Consider the following 27,486-nt stretch of genomic DNA (forward strand, 5'->3'; position numbering starts at 1 on the left):
ACTCTGGGCTCCAAAGAAGTATATTCTAAGTAAGGACACTTAACCAAAGTCAACGAAATGGAGTAAAGGCTAAAAGCCATAATGAAAGATCTTAGAAAGTGTGCTAATCGCTCATCTCAATTACAGAAGTAACACAGTGAAAGGCTTTGCAAGGTGGTAGAGAACTGGGAGAACTGGCCAGAAAAAAAATATTCTGAGCATGAGAAGGATGAGCTAGCTATACAGGGCTGAAAGGGAGGGAGGACTTACAGTCCAGGCACGGACTGCCGATAAGACAATGCGGACTGGATGGGCCTGTTAAGGAGGGTGGGTATGGTCTCCTGATCAGAGCTCCCCCCAAGTGGGCAGGGTGGTGGTCCCAGAGCTCCAGACTCTACATGACAGTCCCCCTGCCCCATCTCTCTTCCTGTCCCACACTCCTAAAGGCTACTAGTCTCCTCACTGTTCCTAATATTAGCCCACCAAGCCTACTTTTGCATGTTACTCACTCTGGTTCCCTACACTATGTCTAGGCCAAGGGTGAGAAAACAATGACCCAGCACAGAGACTATATTTTGCCAAAGTTGAAAATACTATCTGGCCCTTTATCAAAAGAGCTGGATGACCCCTCACCTAAATCACCAAATTCTACATGTCCAACTTAGAGCAAAATCTGAAATGCAATTTTCAAAACTCAATGAACCCAGTAATTCAATTCCTTGAAATTGTTGCAAAATCATTATTCCATAGAAGCAAAACGTTCTATCCAAGAAGTGTTTTTAAAATAATGATTTCTGGGGATGCCTGGGAGGCTCAGTCAGTTAAGCATCTGCCTATGGCTAGGGTCATGATCTTGGGGTCCTGGGACTGAGTCTCACCTTGGGCTCCCTGATGCTCCCCCTACTTGTGTTCTCTCTCTCTCCGACAAAGAGATAAATAAATCTTAAAAAATTTTTTAAATAAAATAAAATAATGATTTCCAATACAAAAAAATAATAATCCAAGTATCCAATAGTAAAAGAAGAGCCCAAGCCCTGTCTGGGAAGCCTTTCCTTACTATACCCAACTCTCTAGCTCTATAGAGCAGCTACACTCACATAGCTTTGAACTGTAAATACTCTCCTTCTGGAAATAGCACTTGTTATGTCTTCCTGATTATGAAGGTTGTGTATTCATCACAGAATTTGGGAAAAATATAAAAAAAGTACCAAGAAAAAAACTTAACTTCTATATCCTTTCCCCATATACAGAAAGCTACTACTGATAATCTGGGAATTGCTCTTTCTCTCTTCTTTCTACACATTTGTACATGCGGAGACAGGAGGAACATATATTACTAATAGTAATCAGACAGCTATGTCCTTGTATTAGCATGCATGAATACTTAGAACCAATTCTCTGCTACTGAGTAGTAAAGAAATTTCCAATTTTTTACTCCCGTAAATAACAACTCATCACACAAATCTCTGATTATTTCCTCAGAAAAGCTAAATACCATTTCATTTTTATTTTCTCTGATCAGTTCAGTGCATGATTGTCTAACCTCCTCAACCCACTGCATGCTCCTAGAGAACAAGTTATGAAATATATTAATAGACAATTATCTTATGGTTTCACTTATTTGTGCAGCATAACAAATAACACAGAGGACATGGGGAGATGGAGAGGAGAAGGGAGTTGAGGGAAATTGGAAGGTGGAAATGAACTATGAGAGTCTATGGACTCTGAAAAACAATCTGAGGGTTTTGAAGGGGCGGGGGTGTGGGAGGTTGGGGGAGCCAGGTGGTGGGTATTAAGGAGGGCACGTATTGTATGGAGCACTGGGTGTGGTACCAAAAAAAATGAATTCCATTACACTGAAAAGAAATTAAATTTTAAAAAACAGACAAGCAAAGATAAGGCAAAGAAATCTATGATTACTACAATCAGAAAATAGTTCCATGGTAATTTTACAATGCTACTTGCTATTTAACTGTAAATTAGAATCTGATCACATATTTGAGGTGATAAATATTATACTTACAACACTGAAGAGAAAAACAGGTTCACATTTATCTCTAAATGGCTGCAAAGTCACAATGTTGTCAGCTTCTGCCTGAAAAAAGTATAAAAATTTCATATAATAATAGAGGAAACTATATCCAAGTCACTAGATACACTATGCTGAAAAAATGCAGATCACATAAAATTTTTATTTTTATGTTTACTACACCATTTTCTGAATATGTTATAATTGCATACACTGGAGATTCAGGCCATGCATCATTTGGCCTCAAACTTACTTCTTACTGTTCACCTTTGCGGTACCCAAACCTGGAACTAAACTTAGCTACTTCTGGTTTTCCACACTTTCCCCCCTCCTTATCTGCTCTTGTCCTTCCTTTTCCAACCCAGATCAAGTTTCCCTTCTCCAAGAACTGTCTTGCTCCCTCCTGCTGTATATCCTCTCCTGCTCCACATGGAACTTTAACTGCCCTTCTCTTGGGAACTCCATTGTCCCTTTCAGTATCAGTATTACCACCATCATATGGGCCTCTCACTTCGTTTTTTCTTTAAGTAGGCTCCGTGCTGAGCATGGAGCCCAACATGGGGCTTGAACTCACAACCCTGAGATCAAGACCTGAGCTGAGATCAAGAGCTGGACACTTAGCCAACTGAGCCACCCAGGCAAGGCGCCCCCCATCTCACCTCTTGTGATCAGATCTATGATGTTTCATATTCCCCTTTGCATGCCACCTTCCTTCTGCATTAGTCATGGGGCCATACTTCTATAAAAATTTGAGAGAAAGTAAGCTCCAAAGGAAAAAAAATAAAATAAAAAAGGAGCTTATCTTGCATGCATCTTGAATGAACTGTCTGTCAAATTTTAAGGCCTTTTTTTTTTAATGTTTGCAATTTTCTTAAATTTTTCTCACAAATTTCAAATTGTCCTGGTGGGAGCTAAGATGGTAGGTAGTAGGCAGTCCCTAGGTTTGCCTCACCCCTTGAACACAGCCGATAAATATCAAGTCATCCTCCATACCCACGAAATCCAGCTGAGGACTGACAGAACAAACTGCACAACTAAAGAGAAAGAGAGGCTACACTGCAGAAAGTAGGAGGTGCAGAGATGTGATCTGGGGGAAAAAATGATAGCAGGTGCTGCAAAGGGTCTTGGTCTTGGACAGAGGAGAGAAAAAGACAGAGGAGCACACAGGGGGTCACATAGGTAGAACACTTCCCCAAAACCACTGGCTGGGAAATGAGAAAGGCTGATTTTTTTGAGTTTTACAACCAGGAGGGCTCAAAGACTAGAGTTTTAGAGGTCCGTGCTGTGGTTGGAATAGAGCCCGAGGACGCTGCAGTTTTCCTGTAGAGAAGGGAGGCAGGTCACCCTGGGACCCAAAGCATGATTTACGGATCACCTGAGACATACCAGGAGAGACAGATACCCCTTCTTGGAGTATTGCCTATCCTGGGCATTGCCTATCCTGGGCCAAAAGAACCAGCAGGCACCATTTCCCTCCCCCGCCCATCAACATGGTGCAGAGACATCTGCTGAGGGCAGCTAATGTGGACACTGGCTCTTCTGTGTGCTTTGCCCCAGGCCCCAAGCTTGTGAGCCCTTCTGGGTCAAACCATCAATCCAATGTGGCAAGACCCTCCCCCAGAAGACCAGTGCAGGTCCCCACCACACCATGACCCTAAAGTTTGGAGTTTTAAAACTTGTGGACTCTGAAAAACAATCTGAGGGGTTTGAAGTGGCGGGGGGGTGCGAGGTTGGGGTACCAGGTGGTGGGTATTTTAGAGGGCACGGCTTGCATGGAGCACTGGGTGTGGTGAAAAAATAATGAATACTGTTTTTCTGAAAATAAATAAATTAAAAACAAAAAAAAACACCGCAGCCAGCCTGGCTGGGATAGAACCCAAAGTGCACTGCACTGGTCCAAGCGGGCAAGCAACCCAGACACAGTGTAAGCAGTGATTTGAAAAACACCCAGGACACATGGTGGAAATTATTTCTCTTCTGGGAGGGCTACCCTGACAGCAGTAAGCATGAACTCTCCTCCTCAGGGACAAAGGAGCTGGCTAGTTTCCCTGTCTCTCAGCATAACCCATCATCAGTAAACAGCTGTGCTAACACTGGCTGCCTAAATTGCTTACACCCAGCCCTACCCCCTACATTCTGCTGCTACTGCTTTCTTGAGCAAGTGCACCTGAGAACAAGGGCAGCAGGTCCCTCCCCCAGAAGACTAGCACAACCCCCCCAATACACACACACACACACACACACACAACTACTGACCACAGATTCTGCAAAGCTTCAGTTCCAGTGGAGCCTCAGGTCTCTTAACAAGCAGACCATAGCACACCTAGTTAAAACTCACCACACTCTGACCAAGATCCAAACACTCCCCACTGCACCAGTCCTGAACACTGTATGGACCCCTTCTTCATAAAGCCATTACTTGTAGGGGCTGGAAACAAAATGAGCTTTTCTAACACACCAAAGGCAGAAACCTAGACAAAATGTCAAGACAGAGGAATTTATCCCAAAAGAAAGAAAAAGAAAAGGTCACAGCTAGGGATCTAATTGAAACAGGTATAAGCAATATGCCTGACCCACAATTTAAAGCAACAATCATAAGGATACTAGCTGGCCTTCAGAAAAGCACAGAACCTATCAGGGAGTCCCTTACCACAGAGATAAGAGAGCTTAAAACCTATCAGCCCAAAATGACAAACCCAAGAACTGAAATTCAAAACTGACTGGATATAATGACCACAAGGATAGAAGAAGCAGAGGAATGAATAAATGGTACAGAGGATAGAATTATGGAGAATAATGAAGCTGATCAAAAGAGGGAAAGAAAAATCTTGGATCGTGGAAGCATGATCCCGTGACGCCATGAAAAATAATAACATTCATACCAAAGGAGTCCCAGAAGAAGACAGAAGGGAGCAGAAGGTTTATTTGAGGAATAATAGCTGAAAACATCCATAATCTGGGGATGGATACAGACTTACTGACCCAGGAGGCACAGAGAATTCCCATCAAAATCAATAAAAATAGGCCAATGCCAGACATATTGTATTTCGATCTGCAAAATATTAAGAAAAAAATCATAGGGACGCCTGGGTGGCGCAGTTGGTTGGACGACTGCCTTCGGCTCAGGGCGTGATCCTGGAGTCCCGGGATCGAGTCCCACATCAGGCTCCCAGCTCCATGGGGAGTCTGCTTCGCTCTCTGACCTTCTCCTCGCTCATGCTCTCTCTCACTGTCTCTCTCAAATAAATAAATAAAATCTTTAAAAAAAAAAAAAAAAAAAAAAGAAAAAAATCATAAAAGCAACAAGACAAAAGAAGTCCCTAACTTATAAGGGAAGACAAAAAAAAAGTTAACAGCAGACCTATCCACAGAAATTTGTCAGGCCAAAATAAAGTGGCATGATATACACAATGTACTGAATGAGAAAAATCTGCAGCCAAGAATGTACTATCCAGCAAGATTATCAATCAGAATAGAAGGAGAGTTTCCCATACAAATGAAAACAAAAGGAGTTCATGATTGCTAAATCAGTCCTGCAAAAAATATTAAAGGGGACTCTTTGAGTAGGGAAGAAAGACCAAAAGCAACAAAGACTAGAAAGGAATACAGGAAATCTCCAGAAACAAGGACAAAAAAATAATAAAATGACACTAAATTCATATCTATTAATAATTACCCTGAATGAAAATGAATTCAATATTCCAATCAAAAACAATAGGGTGTTAGAATGGATAAAAAACAAGAGACTCATTTTAGACCTAAAGACACCTGCAGATATAAAGTGAGGAGAAGGAGAAATATCTGTCATGCTAATGGAAGTCAAAAGAAAGCCAGAGTAGCAATACTTCTATCAGAGAAATTAGATTTTAAACCAAAGACTGTAATAAGAAATGAAGAAGGACACTATAGCATAATAAAGGAGTAGACACTATAGTATAATAAAGGGGTCTATCCAACAGTAAGATCTAACAATTATAAATATTCATGCTTCTAATTTGGGAGCAGCCAATTCTACCAATCAGTTAATAACCAAAGTAAAGAAACACATTGATAATAATACAATTAACAGTAGGGGACTTTAACACCCCGCTCACAGCAATAGATAGATCATCTAAGCAGAAGATCAACAAGAAAACAAGGGCTTTGAATGACACACTGGACCAGATGGACTTCACAGATATATTCAAAACGTTTCATCCTAAAACAGCAGAATACACATTTCTTTCTTATGCACATGGGACATTCTCCTGAACGGATCATATACCAGGTCACAAATCAGGCCTCAGCAAGTGCAAAATGACTGAGATCATACAATACATATTTTCTGACCACAACACTATGAAACTAGAAGTCAAGCCCAAGAAAAAATTTGGAAAGATGACAAATACATGCAGGTTTAAGATCATCCTACTATAAAATGAATTGCTTACCCACGAAATTAAAGAAGAAATTAAAAAATACATGGAAGCAAATGAAAATGAAAATGTGATGGTCCAAAACCTTTGGGATGTAGCAAAAGAGGTTATTAAAAGGAAATATATAGCACTACAGACTACCTCACGAAGCAAGAAAAATCTCAAATACACAACCCAACTTTACACCTAAAGAAGCAAGAAAAAGAGTAAGAAATGAAGCCGATAGTCAGCAGAAGAAAGGAAATAATAAAGAATAGAGCAGAAATAAATGATATAGAAACAAACAAAGGACCAGTAGGATAGATCAACGAAACCTGGAGCTAGTTCTTTGAAAAAATTAATAAAATTGATAAACCCCAGCCAGATTCACCAAAAAATAAAAGAGAAAGGACTCAAATAAACAAAATTATGAAAGAGGAGAAATCACAACCCCCACCACAGAAATACAAACAATAAGAGAATATTATGAAAAATTATATGCCAAAAAATTGGGCAACCTGAAAGAAATGAATAAATTCCTAGAAACATACAAACTATCAAAACTAAAACAGGAAGAAATAGAAAACTTGAACAGACCAGACCCATAAACAGCAAAGAAATTGAATCAGTAATCAAAAATCTCCCAACAAACAAAAGTTCAGAGCCAGACATCTTCACAGGGGGGGTATTCTACCAAACATTTAAAGAAGAGTTAATACTATTCTTCCCAAACTATTCCAAAAAACAGAAGTGAAAGGAAAGCTTCCAAAATCATTCTTTGAGGCCACCATTACCATGATTCCAAAACCAGACAAAGACCCCACTAAAAAGGGGAACTCAGGCCAATATCCCTTATGAACATGTATGCAAAAAATCTGAACAAAATCTTAGCAAATTGAATCTAATAGCACTTGAAAAGAATACCATGATCAAATGGGATTTATTCCTGGGTTGCAAGGATGGTTCAATATTCACAAATCAATCAACATGATATACCATGTTTCTTTAATAAAATAAAGGAAAAGAACCATAAGATTCTCTCAATAGATGAAGATTAAAACACTTCAAAGTATAGGGATAGAGGGAACATTCCTGAACCTCATCAAATCTATCTATGAAAGACCCACAGCAAATATCATCCTCAATGAGAAAAAGCTTGCAGCCTTCCCATTGAGATCAGGAACAAGACAAGGATGCCCACTTTCACATAGTACAACATAGTTGTACTCTTGTTCAACATAGTATTAGAAGGCGGGGGGGTGGGAGGTTGGGGTACCAGGTGGTGGGTATTATAGAGGGCACGGCTTGCATGGAGCACTGGGTGTGGTGAAAAAATAATGAATACTGTTTTTCTGAAAATAAATAAATTGGAAAAAAAAAAAGAAAAAAAAAAAAAAAGAAGTCCTAGCAACAGCAATCAGACAACAAAGAGAAATAAAAGGTATCCAAACTGGTAATGAAGAAGTCAAACTCTCTCTCTTTGCAGATGACATGATTCTTTATATGGAAAACCCAAAAACTCCACCCCCAAACTACTAGAACTCATACAGCAATTCAGCAACGTGGCAGGATACAAAGTCAATGTGCAGAAATCAGTGGCTTTCTTATACACTAACAATGAAAATACAGAAAGGGAAATTAGAGAATCGATTCCATTTGCTATAGCACCAAGAACCATAAGATACCTGGGAATAAACCTAACCAAAGAGGTAAAGGATCTGTACTCAAGGAACTACAGAACACTCATGAAAGAAATTGAAGAAGACACAAAAAGATGGAAGACCATTCCATGCTCTTGGATCAGAAGAATAAACATTGTTAAAATGTCTATACTGCCTAGAACAATCTATACTTTTAATGCCATTCCGATCAAAATTCCACCAGCATTCTTCAAAGAGCTGGAGCAAATAATCCTAAAATTTGTATGGAATCAGAAGAGACCCCGAATCGCTAAGGAAATGTTGAAAAACAAAAATAAAGCTGGAGGCATCACCTTACCTGATTTCAAACTTTATTACAAAGCTGTGATCACCAAGACAGCATGGTACTGGCATAAAAACAGACACATAGACCAGTGGAACAGAGTAGAGAGCCCTGATATGGACCCTCAACTCTATGGTCAATTAACCTTCGACAAAACAGGAAAAAATATACAGTGGAAAAAAGACAGTCTCTTCAATAAATGGTGCTGGGAAAACTGGACAGCTATATGTAGAAGAACGAAACTCAACCATTCTCTTACACCGTACACAAAGATCAACTCAAAATGGATAAAAGACCTCAACGTGAGATAGGAATCCATCAGAATCCTAGAGGAGAACATAGGCAGTAATCTCTTCGATATCAGCCACAGCAACTTCTTTCAAGATTCGTCTCCAAAGGCAAAGGAAACTAAAGCTAAACTAAACTTTTGGGACTTCATCAAAATTAAAAGCTTCTGCACAGCAAAGGAAACAGTCAAAAAAACAAAGAGGCAACCCACGGAATGGGAGAAGATATTTGCAAATGACAGTACAGACAAAAGGTTGATATCCAGGATCTATAATGAACTCCTCAAACTCAACCCACACGAAACAGACAAACACATCAAAAAATGGGCAGAAGATATGAACAGACACTCCTCCAATCAAGAAATACAAATGGCTATCAGACACATGAAAAAATGCTCATCATCATTAGCCCTCAGGGAGATTCAAATTAAAACCACATTGAGATATCACCTTACACCAGTTAGAATGGCCAAAATTAACAAAACAGGAAACAACATGTGTTGGAGGGTATGTGGAGAAAGGGGAACCCTCTTACACTGTTGGTGGGAATGCAAGTTGGTGCAGTTCTCTTTTGGAGAACAGTGTGGAGATTCCGCAAGAAATTAAAAATAGAACTTCCCTATGACCCTGCAATTGCACTCCTTGGTATTTACCCCAAAGATACAGATGTCATGAAAAGAAGGGCCATCTGTACCCCAATGTTTATAGCAGCAATGGCCACGGTCGCCAAACTATGGAAAGAAGCAAGATGCCTTTCAACGGACAAATGGATAAGGAAGATGTGGTCCACATTCACTATGGAATATTATGCCTCCATCAGAAAGGATGAATACCCAACTTTTTTAGCAACATGGACGGGACTGGAAGAGATTATGCTGAGTGAAATAAGTCAAGCAGAGAGAGTCAATTATCATATGGTTTCACTTCTTTGTGGAGCATAACAAATATCATGGAGGTCAAGGGGTGTGAGAGAGGAGAAGGGAGTTGGGGGAAATTGGAAGGGGAGGTGAATCATGAGAGACTATGGACTCTGAAAAACAATCTGAGGGGTTTGAAGTGGTGGGGGTGTGGGAGGTTGGGGTACCAGGTGGTGGGTATTATAGAGGGCACAGATTGCATGGAGCACTGGGTGTGGTGAAAAAATAATGAATACTGTTTTTCTGAAAATAAATAAATTTAAAAAAAAAAAAAAGAAAGAAAAAGCACCTGGCAAACCATTTGATTCTTGATTTAAAAAAAAAAAAAAACTCAACAAAGTAGGAAAAAAGGCCTATTAAAATTTATGATTTTTCTCTATGACACTGGGGTACCTGGGTGGCTCAGCTGGTTAATCACCTGCCTTTTGCTCAAGTCATGATTCTCGGGTCCTGGGACTGAGCCTCACAGTGGGCTCCCTGTTCTTTCTTGCTCTCTCACTCTCTCTCTCAAATAAATAAATAAAATCTTCTTAAAAATCATGAAAGCCGTTAACAAAACAACCCCACAGCTAATATCCTCAACGGGGAAAACCTGAAAGCTTTTCCTCTAGGTCAAGAACAACACAGGGATGTCCACTCTCACCACTGTTATTTAACATGGCATTGGAAGTCCTAACTTTGCAATCAGACAAAAAAAGAAATAAAAGTCATCCAAATTGGCAAGAAATAAGTCACTTTCATAATTCACAGATGACATGATACTCTTAGTAAAAAGCCCCAAAGACACCACCAAAAAATTGCTAGAACTGATGCACAAATTCAGTTAAGTCGCAGAATACAAAGCCAACGTACAAAAATCTGTTGCATTTCTATACACCAAAAATGAAGCACCAGAAAAGTGAAATCAAGGAATCGATCCTATTTTAATTGCACCAAAAAACATAACATACCTAGGAATAAACCTAACCAAAGAGGTAAAAGATACTACTCTGAAAACTACAGAACACTTATGAAAGAAATTAAAGGTGACACAAAGAAATGGAACAACATCCCATGCCCGTGGATTGGAAAAACAAATATTATTAAAATGTCTATACCACCCAAAGCAATCTATACATTTAATGCAATTTCAATGAAATATCACCAGCATTCTTCACACAGCTAAAATAAACAATCCTAAAATTTGTATGGAATCACAACAAAAGACCCCAGACAACCACAGCAAGCTTGAAAAAGAAAAGCAAAGCTGGAGGCATCACAATTCCAGACTTTACTTTCAAAGCTGTAGTGATCAAGACAGTATGGTACATGCACAAAAACAAACAAATAGATCAATGGAACAGAATAGAAAACCCAGAAACTGACCCACAACTCCATGGTCAAATAATCTTCAACAAAGTAGGAAAGAATATCTGAAGGAAAAAAGACAAATGGTGTTGGGAGAACTGGACAGCAGCACACAAAAGAATGAGACTGGACCACTTTCTTACATCATACACAAAAATAAATTCAAAATGGATGAAAGACAGGAAATCATCAAAATCACAGAGAAGAACACAGGCAGCGACCTCTTTGACATTGGCTATAGCATCTTCTTATACATCTCCAGGGACAAGAGAAACAAAAGCAAAAATGAAATATTGGGACTACATCAAGAAAAAAAGCTTATGTATAGCAAAGGAAACAATCATCAAAACTAAAAGGTAACCTACGAAATGGGAGAAGATATTTACAATTGACATATCTGTTAAAGGGCTAGTATCCAAAATCTATAAAGAACTTGTCAAACTCAACATTTAAAAAAATATATAATGTGGTAAAGACATGCACAGAAGACATGAACTGATGTTTCTCCAAAGAAAACCTACAAATGGGCCAACAGACACATGAAAAGAAGCTCAACATCACCATCATCAGGGAAATAAAAATCAAAACCACAATGAGCTATCACCTCATGAATGGCTGAAATTGACAACATAGAAAAAAACAGATGTTGATGAGGATGTGGAGAAAAAGAACCTTCTTACACTGTTGGTGGGAATGCAGATTGGGAAGCCACTCTGGAAAACAGCACGGAGGTTCCTAAGAACTTAAAACTAGAATTAAATTCCCCTACAATTTAGCAATGTACTAATAGGTACTCACCCAAAGGATACAAAAATACTGATCTGAAGGTATGCATGCACCCCAAAGTTTACAGCAGCATTATCAACAATAGCCAAATTCTGGAAAGAGCCAAATGTCCATCAACCAATAAATGGATAAAGAAGTTATACACAATGGAATATTACTAGGCCATAAAAAAATGAAATCCTGGGGTGCCTGGATGGCTCAGTTGGTTAAGCATCTGACCTTTGGTTCAGGTCATGATCCCAGAGTCCTGGGATCAAGCCCTGCATTGGGCTCCTTGCTCATGCGGGGTCTTCTACTCCTTCTCCCTCTGCCCCCTCCTACCCCCCCTTGTTTGTGCTCTTTCTCTAAAAGTCTTTTCTTAAAAAAAGTGAAATCTTGCCATGTACAACATCATGGCTGGAAGTAGAGAGTATTTTTTTAAGATTTATTTATTTATTTGACAGACAGAGAGAGAGAGAGCAATGAAGGGGAGAGGGGACAAAGGAGAGAGAGAATTTCAAGCAAACCCCCACTGAGAGCAGAGTCCAAATCTGGCTGGATCTCATGACCCTGAGATCATGACCTGTGAAATCAAGAATCAGGTGCTTAACAAACTGAGCCACCCAGGCACCCCACGGCAAGACAGTATCATGCTAAGCAAAGGAAGTCAGCCAGAGAAAGACAAATACCATATGATTTCACTTGTATGTGGAATTTAAGAAATAAAACAAATGAACATAGGAGGGAAAAGGAGAGAGAGGCAAACCATAAAACAGACTCAACTATAGAGAACAAACTGAGGGTTGCTGGAGGGTTCATGGCAGGGGGATGAGCTAGAAAGGTGATGAATCAGTAAATCCTACACCTGAAACTATATATTACACTTAGGTTAACTAACTAAAATTTCTTTTCTTTTTTTTTAAGATATTATTTATTTGAGAGAGAGGGAGAAGCAGACTCCCTGCTGAGTGGAGAGCCCAATGCGGGGCTCGATCCTAGGACCCTGAGATAGTGACAATTGACTGAGCCACACAGGACCCCCAACTAACTAGAATTTAAATAAGAACTTGGGGAAAAAAAACAAATATCAAGTTGTCCTACACTTATTATAAAAAATTATATACTTAATAATAGTGTATTCCTCAACATTAATATAGCATCCTTTGGGCCAGCTGTCAGAAAGAGATTACTTGGTAGGGTCTTCTCTAAGAGACAGATTTTGCAACCTAAGGCAATTGTTTTCAAACTGGGTTTTCTGGAGGTAACCACTGTAAGGAAGCCAAGAGAAGGTCTTTCAGCCCTGTCAGCCAGAGGAGCTGTGTTATAATCTCTCTCTCTCTTTTTTATGCACATTGGATTCTAAAAGCCATTGGATGCCTTTTTTTTTTCTTTTTTTTTTCAAGCTTCCATAGTTTAGGGGAAAAAAAGAAAGGAGGGGAAAGGTACTAATCTATAATATTTAAGGACATAAGTTAAAGTATATATTTAAAAGTAGTGTAGGCATAATCATTACAATGTTTATATTATAGTAAATTATTAACAATTAGAGCACTTAATAATATTATACAAGAACTTCAATAAAGAATATTCACTGAAATTTTATATGTATCGGTACAATGTTAATTCAAGTCTTCAAGGGGGTGCCTGGGTGGCTCAGTGGGTTAAAGCCTCTGCCTCTGCCTTCAGCTCAGGTCATGATTCCAGGGTCCTGGGATCGAGCCCCGCATCGGGCTCTTTGCTCAGTGGGAAGCCTGCTTTTCTTTCTCTCTTTTTCTGCCTTCCTCTCTGCCTACTTGTGATCTCTGTCAAATAAATAAATAAAATCTTTAAAAAAAAAAAAACAAGTCTCCAAGTCTTTTAAAAAGGGCACGTAACAACAAAAAAATTGTACTGGCCACTTGGCCTAGGGTGATTTCAACCTCATAGGCTGCTCCCAATGGAGGTTTTGAGATTAAATGCATTTTTATCATCCTTTACGGGCAGGCCACAGCAAAAAAACAGCATCAATTTATACGAATGTGCTATTGTTGAGTGCAGTCAAACATGACCAGAGAAACCATTCAGGCAGGCACAAAATTCTTTGTTCTTAAATTCAACAGATGCTAGTATTATGGAGAGTAATATGAACAGATTTTGGGAAGAACTTACTAGCACTTCCCAGGGGGATGGCTATAGTAACAGAAAAGATTCCTTGTGGAGTCGACTGAGGAATTCTGTCCCCCTGGGGTACTACTGCGAGGACAGTTGGAAGTCACTGGGCTGGGAGAGAGCAACGTTAAGACCTACATCGTCACACAGCTCTGAGGTGAGCTGAGTAGGGTATCCACACATCATGCGCTCTAATTCCCCTTCCACACCCACCCTCCAGCACCACAGCAGTGCCTGGCCTGCACATGTTATCCAGGTTTACAAAGAGGGATTTAATGCCTCTAAAGCACTAGGGAACACAGCATCAAGTTACACCTCAGTCTCTAAGGACTGCTTGCCTTACCTTCCTATGCCCATGTTCCCTTCCAGGTAGCTTGACAGGGGTGCAGGGAGCCTACCTTTTTGTTGGTTTCTCCCCACTGACCTCATTTCCCTTTTAGACACTGGTGTTTTCCCATGGCTCCTAGCCCATGAACTTGCACTCCTGCCACTCCCAGACGAAGTGCCCTTATGCCAGCTGCCAGGACTCAAAAGAATTTTCTACCTTGATTCTCAATCCATTTGCCAACTGTTAGAGCCTCCTGATATGGTTTCTCAACTTCTGTACCAACCCTGTGTCTACTGGATCTGGCAATCTCCATTAGGCCCCATTCTGTGTCCTCTGAACTCCATTTATCCTCCCTGCCAAGGATCAAGTCTCAAATCATATTCCAGATCCATTCCGGTGGCTCAGAATGAAGCAGGCTGTTACAGATGGTCGCCCTTTCAAAAACTGAAACACTCTTACTTCAGAAGACAAAGTCAACCTCTGGATAAAAAGATTAAACAATTGTAGGGACGCCTGGGTGGCTTAGTAGGTTAAGTGACTGTCTTCAGCTCAGGTCCTGATCCCAGAGCCCCGGAACTGAATGCTACATAGGCTCTTTGCTCCACAGGGAACCTGCTTCTCCCTCTGCCTGCTGCTTCCCCTGCCTGTGCACTCACTCTCTCTCTCTGACAAATACATAAAATCTTTAAAAAAGAAAAAAAAAGATTTAACAACTGTATATAACCACCTTTTCTCTTGCAGAGAAAAAACAATGAGGTGAGTTTTCTAAGCCTTAGGCTGCTTAACGTAACCATGAACTAAGGAAAAGTAGTCCTATAAAGAATGTAAGGGCACCTGGGTGGCTCGGTGGGTTAAGCCTCTGCCTTCAGCTCAGGGCATGATCTCAGGGTTCTGGGATCAAGCCCTGAGTAGGGCTCTCTGCTCAGCAGGGAGCCTGCTTCCCCCTCCCTCTCTCTCTGCCTGTTTCTCTGCCTACTTGTGATCTCTGTCTGTCAAATAAATAAATAAAATCTTTAAAAAAAAAAAAAGTATAGTCCAAAAAAGTAGATGCACATACCAAGTTGTCCCAAACAACTTAAAAAGTTTTATAATTCCTGAATTGGTTATCAGTTTTTAAATTTAAATTTAAATAAATTAAAGTTAAAAATTCAGTTCCTCAGTGGCACCAGCCACATCTCAAGTGCTCAAAAGCCGTTTTCATCTAGTGGCCACTGTATCAGATATCAAAGCTCTAAGCAGGTGGTAAACTGATGTGGACAAATTGAATAATCAATACAACGAAGCCCAGTAAGTTTAGCCGTAACATTTTAATCCCTCGTCACATCTTGGTGACAAGGGAAGGGAAAATCACTACCACTGGAAAACTGGTAACTGGGTTAAGTGCCCAGAGACCCTCCCAATGCTATCCAGTAAACGGCATTTATAGCCCAGATTCTAAAAGACATACACTGAACAAACAGTCAAGCTGAAAAAACAAAACAAAACAAAAAAAAAAACAGATCAACAGACAGGCATCCATATGTATACTTTCTGATGTTCGCAATCATAGTAAACAACCTCAACACGGTGGGAGACAGGATAAAAATCGTGATGGTTCTCAGATCTGGTAGAACTAGACATACAGTAAAACTGCCAAGTAAATATTGTCCATGTTTGAAGAGTTGGCAGGTTGTTTAAAATAAGACAATCCTTAAAGACAATATTTAAATACTTGGAAGTATCAGGAAAATAACCGTTTACTGGAAATGAAATCCTTACTACAGCAAAATGCAGAAGTTCGTCTTCATTCAGCTCATTTTTCAATTTTCTGAATAAAGTTTGCATTGCTTTGCAAGGTCCACACCAGGCTTGGTAAACGTCGATCACTAGAAGATGATAATATTTATGAAAAAACAGAGTCAAAGAATCTGGAATAGCAGCTCATCCCAACGCTGCACGCGGCAGATGAAGCAGGTTTCTACACTCTCAGTGGGGAGGTGCAAATTCCACAAAGCCAATAGATTTGGGGGCAGGGTAGGCTTGAGGTTCCCAAATGGCCGGACAACCAGGAGAACCCCAGTACCTGTTAGGCCTTTGTTCTGCAACATCTCATCCCACAGGCTTTGAGTATTGACGACTGCCTACAAAAAGGAGACCGCTGTCAAGGGATCTTCAAGCACCAACGCCCCTAGTAAAGACTGTTGCTAGGTCATGCTCACCTGTAACTGGACCTCTCGCTTTTTGCCCGCCATTTATCCCCTGTCATGGGAAAAAGGGAAGACAGGTAGAAAACGTTTAAGAGGAAATTTAAATGATGTTATTCCCTACGCATTCAAGCAGCATCTTAATGCCCCACAGAAATTTTCTTTTGAAGGTATCAGAATATACACTGTCCCCATTTCTAGGGAGAGAGGAGCCCAGGTCGCCGAGGGATTCCTCAGGGGGCTCTGCCCTGTTATCTTCCTTTCCCAGTAAGAGGTAAGAATGTAAGGTAAGCAAGGTAAGAAAGTTGCAAGGTACAGTTCCTTACAAAGTTTTCTTTTCCTCAAGTTTCACGGGGTGTTCTGTCTATTTTCATTTGCACGTGTTGTCTGTGACCAGCCCGTGGATTCTCCTCGGGTCCCTCTCCACGGAGGTTTCATGAGTAGAACAAGACGCTAGGGTGGTCTTGAGCAAGCACATCAGAACGATCCGCAGAGTTAAGTCAGTGAGGCCCTAACGGCCCACTCCGGGGGTTCGGGGGCGCTCAGTGTGGCGGCCCGCGCACGTGACAGCGGGACTAGCACAAAATAAAGGAGTTATTCGGGACGACAAAACCAAATCCATCCCGGGTAAAGGTGCTGGATTCTCCAACAAGCTTAACATACAACAGGTGCTCCTCCAAGCTACACCCCGACGTCTACAAGAACGAGAGGGAAGAGGCCCCCGGGAATCCAAACCAGCCCCTGGATGAGGCCTGCGGCCTTTGTGAGCACGGATCCAAGAGGTCCGAGTACCTGGGCGCAGAGCAGGTAAAAATCTAACGGTCTGGACGTCGGTCCACGCTGGTCCCGGGAAAGAGGCAGAAAAAGGACACTGGAACGGACATCAGGAGGAGAGGCCAACGTCCACGGCCACCCCACCCACGCCACGAGCCTGGCCCTCCCCCGTGGGGGCGGTGCCTCGAAGCTCCCCCAGGGCGCAAGTCTAGGACCACTAAGAGCTTGAGTCCTGCTGCACGAGGAGGGGGAGGGGTAGGTGAGGGAGGGTTGGGGGATGGGGCTGGGAGGGATAGGGGATGGGGGGTGGGTGGCAGGGGTGGGAGGGGTGGGGGAGTCCGCTGCCCGGAGCCCCTGTACCTCTCTGCTCAGTGCCGGACAGCCCCCTATGCTACGGGTGCGTTTGCCACCTGCAGGTTGACAGAAGCTCTCCTATGACAACAGACATAATCACTGGTGTGCTGGTAGATGTTAACAACTAGCTCTCTTGGAAATTACTACGAATCATGATAAATTTTACTGGCATAAATAAGAACAATGTGTGACAAGTAACGAATAATTATAAAGCATACAATATTCTGTTGCAAATTCCGCAAAGCCAATAGATTTTTACAGAATGTTTTCACTGATTTTTGCCGGGGTCTAGCATTCATAGCCGATTCATACATGCAATTCATTCACGACTTGCCAGATTCCAAACATGAATAAATGCTTGGCCATGTTCACCATTAAAATCATGTTAAATACAAAAATATGCCTAAATACCGGTTTTCATACAGTTTTATCTCCTTACCATGAGTTGTTTCAAAAAGCAGTAATTTTCTGACTGTTCTAAAATAGCATTGTAATCATGAACAAACAGATAATGTTGATTATGCTTTAAAATATATGTTAGATAGCAAAATACTGATGAGCACATGTCCTCAAATTTGAAACACTTTCTTTTTGCAAAATAAAAATTAGATTTCCCGTGAGATAACCACTGAAAGTCTATGTGGGAAAAATATTTTCATAGGTACTCTTTATTGCAAAGATTCTCCTATTTTATGATCATGATTTTTTATTATTATTTTAATAAAATTAACAGCTTGGGTGTAATGTGACACGTATAGAATGGACTAATCTCAGCTGGTCTGGATTGATGACATGCTGTTTCCCAAGCTTCTTGGAGCATCGTAGTGACTTCTTGGCCAACACTACAGAGTATATGTAGTAAGTATAAATGATATTCTGCAACTATGGGTCCATGAGTGGTTTTAGAGTGGACATGCGAGCCTGTCATCATCATTCAGGAATACTAATTGGATTTAGGATTTGCTAAAACTCAGGAGTTAAAGGTGAAAGGTGAGAGGGGAATCAATGGCCACACAGAGCTGGAACGTGCCCATGTGTGACCGGCTCCCTATAAGAAACACTGAACGGAACTTGAGATCCAGTGCCTTTGCATATAGGTGGGTGGTTGAAACCTAGAGACAAAGCATATACTGTACAACACTGAAATGAGAGGACAAAGAAGCCAATGAGGATGATAAGGGGAAAACTGTACCCTAAGATGGCAGACCAAACCAGCAAGGGAATTACAGTCCCTGTCTCAAAGCCCTTCCGGGTTCTTCTTTCCTACCACATTTCCTGCTCGTGCCAAGTACACAGAAGTAGAAAGGTATAATTTACCCTCCCTGCTTGTGCTTGTGCTTGGGGCTCAGACCTTTGGAAATCATTCTCCTCTGAGCCCACCGGTGTTAAATAAACCTCCCATCCTCCAAGGTCTCCAAGTGCCACTTGGTTCTTCTGCCAGGATCCAGTCCAAGTTCCATAACAAGGACACTGCTGATAATGAATATATAAATAATAACAAAGCATAATATCCTCATTTCTCAGATTAGAAAAGAAACACAATCAGCAATATCACTTCTTGGAAGCTTACAGAGTATTTTGCACACCTCAGGGAAGGTGTGCATAACACATTGGAGACCACTAGATAGAAAATCAAGATATCTGCAGAATAACTGGGCAGGAGATAGAGATTTTCAGATAACTGGCATATTTAAAGGACAGAAGAGTAGAGTTGAATGGCCCAGGAAAGTATGGCATTTGAGAAAGTGAGGCCCCAAGAGGGTGCACTAGGAACGTCAACATTTAGGAACAGAGAAATTGAAGCTAATGAAGGAAACTGAGAAGGAATAGCCAAAATGGGAAAAGAACCAAAAGCAGGTGATGTCACAGAAATCAAAGGATGAGATGATGGAAAGCCAGCAATTGTCAATATTGCCAAATGCTGCAAAGTGGTCAAATAAAACAAACAAAGGTCAAATTAAATGTTGCTTATGTCGACTAAACAGCAAAGAAGTCAATGTTGATGTCATGAGAATGTTTTCAGTGGAGTCTTCTGGGGAAAGTTGCTGGAAGAGAGAATGTCAAGACAGAAAGTGGAGGCAAAGAGAATCAACAGCTCTTTCCAGAAACCTAAAGATGAAGAGAAGGGACGTTGCCAAAGACTGTGGGCTGGTTTTAACTACCTTTCAATAAAGTGGAAGAGAGTTGGCTACACTGTATTGAAAGGGTGATTTTTCAAAGTCAGGAGAGCAAAGATTGAAGAAATAGAGAAATAAAACTTGAAGAGATGGGAGGGCACAGAAGGGAATGAGGCTCAGATGAGAGGTCTGGCACTCCTTCCAGCATGAGCAAAAGAAATACGACCATGTTTCTGTATCCTGTTTTCCTCTCTTTTACGAAGTTATTAAAATATCTTATGCTTTTAGTGACTTTAATTATTTTTATTACAAATATAAGGGCCTATTTAGCCAGAGCGGCCCCACCTTGGTTGAAGAGCCATTTTGTCGTTTAGGCAGTAAAACGTAAATTGAGCCTGCCCCCCTCCCCCCCCCCCCCCCCCCCGCCCAGGGGAACTTATTTAAAACCAAGTCTGCGAAACCAGTCCCAGGTAACGAAGCCCAAATACAAGGGTAGGTCAGGTCAGGTGGAGATAACAGCCCGAATGCGGGGAAGAGTCAGGCCAGGTGGAGACGTCCAAACAGTAAAGCGTGCATACTGTCTCCCTAGCTACCAAGGAGTGTGGGCCCAGCCTTTTGGGGGGCCAATTCTCACCAAGGTGATAGGCTAGTTCAAATGTGTACTATAGGGTAAATTGTAATTCAGTTGGTCACCTATGTGTGACCTAGCATGACTGTGCCCCTTTCTCGGCGGTGTTATAATCTCATTTGCCACCTGTGTGTGGCCAGGCCCAAGCACATGGCCTTTGCTCTATAAAAGTTAGTCTTTGTGGGGCGCCTGGGTGGCTCAGTGGGTTAAGCCGCTGCCTTCGGCTCAGGTCATGATCTCAGGGTCCTGGGATCGAGTCCCGCATCGGGCTCTCTGCTCAGCAGGGAGCCTGCTTCCTCCTCTCTCTCTCTCTGCCTGCCTCTCTGCCTACTTGTGATCTCTCTCTCTGTCAAATAAATAAATAAAATATAAAAAAAAAAAAAAAGTTAGTCTGTGAAGCAGGGAGGGGTCGCGCTCTCTGTAAGAGGCGTAGCCCCGGCCGGTCAGTTTGATTCTTGATGCTTTGGTGAGAAATAAAGCTTTGCTTGACCTTCACTTTGTATCAGTCTCACTCCTTTAATCACAGACCCATTATTGGGGGATCCAACACTGGGGACTCAACACAAGTATCTTGGAGATTCCCTGTGGTTTAAAACTGTTAGCATTCAAAAGTCTATATCCATAAGCTGTATTTTTATCCAGTCAACCTTGCCCAGCTCCCCGGACCTGACCTTTACTGCATACTTGCGTGCTCTCACTGACCTTTGTCCCACATTGTTCCCTGAGCTCTTCTTTCCAGCTTAGCTCTTAACGCAGCCAAATGGAAAGCAAAATCCCTTCCAGAGATAACAACTGAGACCTCCAGCCTACCCAGCCCGCTCAGACCGGTTTGAGCTGAACTCCTGACTCAGGCCAGCACCCAATGAAGGTAGAGTGATTTCTAGGATGCCACACAACTACTTTTACTTCATTATAATGCCAAAATCTCTGCCACAGGAGGAGCTCAAGCCTCATTTACGAAGTGTACAGAAGATCTCACAGCTTGATCAAGGGTGTGGGCTTTATGGGAAAACAGTGGGAAACTTATCAACGTTTAAAATGGGAAGATTTACAACAGATGGATGACATTAAAAGATTTTGATTCTTAAAAAAAAAAAAATCCGCTGTGACATCAGTGTGACTATTGGATTAAATGTGTTTGGGGTAGTGAAATGAGAGATAATAAGATAGAAAGCTATTATAGCAATAGGGGAGGATGGGGTTAGCCCTACAAGAAGGCAGAGAACATGCTACAAGAAGGCAGAGAACATGCCTAGGGCAAAAGAGACTCGCTTGGGATATCTTGGGCTTAGTGTCAATAGAACTTAAGAAGGCACTCTTTTTTTTTTCTTTTTAAAGATTTTTTTTTTATTTATTTATTTGACAGAGAGAAATCACAAGCAGATGGAGAGGCAGGCAGAAAGAGAGAGAAGCAGGCTCCCTGCCCAGCAGAGAGCCCGATGCGGGACTCGATCTTAGGACCCTGAGATCATGACCTGAGCCGAAGGCAGCGGCTTAACCCACTGAGCCACCCAGGTGCCCCAAGAAGGCACTCTTTCAAGGAGGAGAATCCACAGAAAACTCTGAAGCTTCAGATTTGGCTGAGTGAATGATGTTTTTCACATGAGGGTGGAAAAAAGAACTATTAGATCTGGAGGGAAGATCATGAGTTCAGGGATTCTAGGATGACACAGTGGAAGGAGAAATCTAATGAGTCTCACCACTATTGACTGTTAAGTCAGGATTATTAAGATCCACAGAATGAGTGACCCCCCAGGTAATAAGTTACAGGGCAAAAGTCCTTGAGTCATAATAGCAGGATCACCCTTGCTCTGTGTGATCAGTAATTTGTGAATATATAATGCTTATTATATGAAGGCTTTTCTGACTGCCCCCCAGCACACATATTTTTTGTGAAATCCCTGTGAGGAGGCAGAATTGGGTAGTGGGGGTCTTTGTGACCTTGGGCAAGTTTCTTATCCTCTTCATAGTCTAGTGTCTTCCCTGGAGATAATAACAGAACCTATTTAATCACTTTCTGAGGATTCAATGATTTAAAGTAGATGTAAGGCTTAGAACAGTCTCCAGCAGGGGAGTACTTAATAATTGTTATCTATTGTCATGTAGAGATAAAACTCTAAAATATTCCATTTAGTACTGCTGTGTGGGCATTATCTATCTAAAACCTATACCTTTCCACAAAAATCCCTATCACTGTTATAATGAATAGATGCTAGTGCCCTAAATCAAATGCAACAAAGTTAAAAAAAAAAATCATCCCCCTGGCACAGGTGCATGATATTGACCTCAAAGTATAGCCCTGCATCATTTCTTCTTAAGGGGGTACCATTTTTTTCCTCCTGCAATCTACTTGACATTTCCACCTGAAATAGTCCAGCGGAAAATTAAGTGGAAACCCAGAAACTCAAAAGGCAGTTTCAAGACACGTGTGCATTTATAAAATTATTTTTTGTTGTTGTTGGTTTGGTTTTGTTTTCAGTTCTCTTCAAAATCCAGAATGGAGGGCAATAAGAGTCACATCAGAACTTCTTGCTGGATTCTTCGGTGCTGTGGCGTGAAGTTGTCTTGCCTGAAGCTAAAGCCTCTGACCTTCTCACAGGGAAATGGGGAAGAGGTGGCAAGTCCTCCCTATGGATGCATCCAAGGCCACGTTTACTCTTTTACCCTGATAATATTTCTGTCAGCGTCTCTGCCTCCGCACCCCACCTCGTTATTTATTTGAATTTGTTGATATTTGTGAAATCTTTCCTTTCGTGAGACGGGAAGAGGACGTTTGAATTGGGGAAACCGAGGCAAATGCAGAAAATGGGAATTCCCCTTTCCACTCCACCTTCAGGAACGGATTTGAGTTCTTAAGGAATCAGCCACCTCTCTGCAGGAAGCAGAACGCAACTCAGATGGAGAAACTGAAAAAAAGGCATTAATGAAGGTAGGTTTCTGTGAGCAGAAATGAGGGAGCCAACAAGGGATACTGATGTAAACAGAGATTGCAGCATCAAGTCCAGGCCTGGAGGGACAAAGGGAAGAAAAGACCTTGGAATTCTCCATGGAATGCAGGGAGAGCAGGGCCATGAAGTAGAAGCTGAAGCCTGGAGCTACAGGCCCTGCTAGATGTATGATAACAACGTGGGAAAGGAGCAGAGAATCAGGCCTCACCCTCATTCCTCCCTCTGGACCAACTCTCCTGCAGGTAACTCCCAGTGGTCAGATCCAACCAGGAGCCCAGGAACAAGAAAACCCAAAGTACCGTGCATCAGGGCCGGATTCCTGGTGCTCAGAGCAGGGCCAGGCAGAGAACTCCATATAGGGTTGGGAAAAGATCAGGGACAGATAGGGATGTTTATCCAGAGACTTAAAAAATTCCAGACATGGAATGAAAGCCAGAGGTAACAGAAGGATGAAAGACAGTTTTAGGGACTCTGGACCTAGGTAGAACTGGAGACCATTCATTCTGTCCAGCCATGGACTTGGAGCCCAGCAGAGTTCTTGTGTTTTGATGGCTGTAAACACTGGAAGAACAGGAGAATCTGGGTATGGACACTGGAGATCTTGTACCACTTTGTGGAGAGAAGATTTTGCCAACTAGGAGCATGAGTAAGAGAGGAAGGACAGGGCAGACCCATGTGGTGGCTGCACTAATGGTCCTGTGTGTGGATTTGCAAGAGGAAGGCTTCCTTCCAGGCCCTTAAATCTGTGAGCTGGAGCAATCCTAAGTTGCTTAATACAAACATACATGACATTTTCCTATAAACAAAAGCTAGTGATAGCAGGATATCTTGCTTCACACAGGCATTAGGGTTCTCTGCAGAAACAGAACCAATAGTGTCTATATGGAGAAACAGACAGACAATTTGTACTTGCTGTGCACTGCTATCTGCACTCTTACAATACCATTTAATTTTTATATTCTGAAGTAGGTTGCATTATTCCTGTTTCACATGGGAGGAAAGTGAATTTCAGAGAGACACAAGGCCGGTCTCCTGTAAGAAAAGGATCCTCAGGTACATCTCCAAATGATCTCTGGGTGATGCCGATCTGTGCTGTCCAATATATTGACCACGAGCCATGTGTGACCACTGAAATGCAGCTGCTCAGAACAAGCCTCAAATACACACCAGATTCTGAAGAGCTTAATAGGAATAGAAGAATGAAAAAAAACTCATTAATAATTTTTATATTGATTGTTTCTTTAAATGATAATATTTGGGATAGAATGGGTCACATAAATCATATTCAATTCAACTTCACCTGTTTCTTTTTCATTTTTTAATATGGTTAACACAATCATTTCATTGTATCTCTCAGTTGTGTGGATCAGGAATTCAGGCAAGACTGAGTGGGCAATTTCTCCGCACCAGCTGAAGGGGACTGGGATCACGTGGCGGCAGCCCCACGGCAGCGGGGTGGTCTGGTGAGCCCCAGCAGTTTCATTCCCATGCCTGGTGCTTTGGGTGGAAGGCTGGGCTTCTCTGAGCTCATCTCCCCTTCATCTCCAGCCGTCCATCGCAGACATCTCCATGTGTTCTCCTCAGCAGGGAAGTCAAACTTCTTCCATGACAGTTCAGGCTCTAAGAGCAAGGATTCCAAGGGAGGGGAAATGAAGGTTTCCAGTTTCTTAAGGCCCACTTCTGGAAATGGCAGGGTCCTTTCTCCTCTGTTCTGTTGGTTGGTGCAGTCACAAATTCCACTCCCAGGGAAGGGGAAGGGAAAGAGATTCCATCTCGCAGTGGGATCCGTGCCAAAGAATTTGTGTCCATTTTTAATCTATCAAGTGTATCTAAGGCAGAGATTCTTACACTTTAGCTCACATCAGAATCACCTAGAGGGCTCGTTAAAACTCATAATCACTGGGTTCCACCTCCACAATTTCTGAATGAGTAGGTCACAGGGAGAGCTCAAGAATTTGCATTTTTAATAAGGTCCCAGATAGTGCTCCTGCAGGTGGGGATCTAGGAACCACACTCAGAGCGCCCGTAATCCATACATCAGTATGACTAACAAAGAGAAATTCCTACCCACTCCCCAGCTGTCCCCTTTGCAGTCTTCACCCTAAAACCATTCCAATGTACTTCCATGTAATATCATCTATTCTTTAGGGGTAGAAGCAAACCTTATACAATATCAGAACCAGTTCATATTGACTCAAAAAACAGGCAATGATATTTCTTGTTATCATGAACACCTGGAACAGGCAGGAACTAACAAGTGGATGTAAATCTCAGACACAAGTACCTTATGTGGCAGCATTCCACAGGTGTAAATAACTCGCTTACTGTATTTGTTACCTATTGCTGTGTAATACATTATTCTGAAACTTACTAGGTGAAGACAGCATTCATTGTCTCATTGTTTCACGGTAGGAATCTAGGAGTAGATTAGCCGAGTGGTTCAGGTTCAGGGTCTCTCAGTGAGGCTGCACTCAATGCCAGCCAGGGCTGCCATCACCTCAAGACTCAAATGAGAGGGGATTTGCTTCTGAGCTGCATGTCTACTGGCAGGTCTCAGGAGATCCACTGCCAAGCTCACTCACGTGGTTCTTAGAAGGTATTGACTCTTTGCCACTTGTGCTGCCCCATGACATGGCAGATGGTTTCCTCCAGGGTGAAGCAATCCGAGACACAGCACAAAGGAGAGAAAGGATGCCCTAGATGGAAGCCATAGTCCTTTTATAACCTAACACTGGAAATGATACCTCATTGTTCTGCCCTATTTCATTCATAAGAAGTCATAAGTAAAAGGGGAGATTGCACAGGGGCAGGAATATCAGGCAGAGCTCACCAGAGGCTTTCTTAGCTCCGCTGCCCACAATATTAAAAGGAAATCATGGAACCCAACAAAGTGATAAGCAAGCAATGACTACATCCTTAAGTTACACAATCAATCACAATCTTGAAGTTACTCAGGACATATCATATCCCCTTAAAAAGTGATTACATGTAATTGAAGTGCAGTGCTATTTAGCATGTTCCTGTTTTATAAGCAGGTTTATAAAATGGTTCTTCTATAGTATTTTAAGTGTTATCAATAATTATAGAATAATAGAATAATAATAAGTTTTTATAGGCAAAAATAAGAATAAGGATCCATTAAGCATCTATTTAATTACATAAAGCATGAGGTTAGCATTGATGAATAGCATCTGAGCCTCTAAAGTCTATTTTTACATGAATCAACATTTTGAGTCTATTTTAAAATTATTTGTAAAATGTGTCACTGGATTTGGAAAATAAGTAATGTTATCCTGAGGATCACATGCCTGGCACTGTAACACAACTTAACACATGCTTCTATCTTGTTTTACCTTTACCCAAACCCTGTAACATAGGATACTGGGGCTCAGAGATTATAAATACTTCATCCATGATTCCATAGTTATCAAAAGCCTTTGAATCCACATGTGTGGATGATTCTCAAATTCTTTTGTATTAACTATGCTGTCTTGTTAGCCAGTAAGGGTTTGGTTATTTGATTCATTAAAATTTAATATCAAAGGTAGCATTATTATAAGCAAAGAATAAGGGCATGTCAATTTCTATGTCAGGTAAGTATCAACTAACACAATAAAAATAACCAGGACAAACAACTACGATTCTATTGATCAAAAATAATTTGATACATTCTATTATCAGAAATAACCAAGACAACCAACTTGGATTCTATTTATCTCAATCCAGGTTCCTTGTCTTGGTTATTTCTACTGCATTTAACTGATACCAGAGTTGATTTTCATTATGTAATATTACTTGTTCAGATAGGGTGCCTTGGATAAGCTTAAAAACAGTTCCACACTCTCAAAAGTTTGGGCTCTAATAGAGTCTAATGTAGTCTAGTATAGCACGCTTTGACTAAGACCAGCTGTTTTCCACCTTTTCCAATTTCTTTTCCTGCTTAATGGATCCATGTCTAGAAACGTCGATCTGGGAGGCATTCTCTATTTCCTGAGTACCTACAAAGTCTTAGTCAGAATCAAACCATATTAATGCTCCAGCAATCCTGGAAGTGTTTCCTTCCAATAGTCAAGTCTATTGACTACTAAACTTAGTTCTTTCCTCCAAATACTACGGCCAGCTGCCATATCTTCGCTGACTACTGGTCATTTTCAAGAGGCACTTAGGTCATTTTCAAGAGGCTCAGGTTGAGCATAAGTTGAATAAGTTAAGCCTCTAGAGTCCATGTCTTCAAATTCTCTAGACCTTAAAGAAGAGATAGTTTGGAAAAGGAGGGAAAGAACATTTTAAGATCAAAGCCCAGCA

The 27,486-nt window shown here is 41.4% G+C and overlaps 1 protein-coding gene across 1 annotated transcript in view; it reads right to left on the reverse strand.

Annotated features, from left to right (window-relative positions):
* The window catches only part of NME8 (NME/NM23 family member 8), a 73,073-nt gene extending 56,665 nt beyond the window's left edge, over positions 1 to 16,408 (reverse strand). Inside the window, exons 1-4 of the mRNA XM_044245783.1 lie at positions 16,376 to 16,408; positions 16,240 to 16,297; positions 15,936 to 16,042; positions 2,003 to 2,074 (exon numbers count right to left, since the gene is read on the reverse strand). Coding sequence (XP_044101718.1) covers positions 2,003 to 2,074; positions 15,936 to 16,042; positions 16,240 to 16,297; positions 16,376 to 16,408 — 270 coding nt within the window. The remainder of the gene's footprint in view (positions 1 to 2,002; positions 2,075 to 15,935; positions 16,043 to 16,239; positions 16,298 to 16,375) is intronic.
* Positions 16,409 to 27,486: the final 11,078 nt, after the last annotated feature.

This window comes from Neovison vison, chromosome 4 (genome assembly GCF_020171115.1).
Source record: "Neovison vison isolate M4711 chromosome 4, ASM_NN_V1, whole genome shotgun sequence".
Classification (NCBI taxonomy): domain Eukaryota; kingdom Metazoa; phylum Chordata; class Mammalia; order Carnivora; family Mustelidae; genus Neogale; species Neogale vison.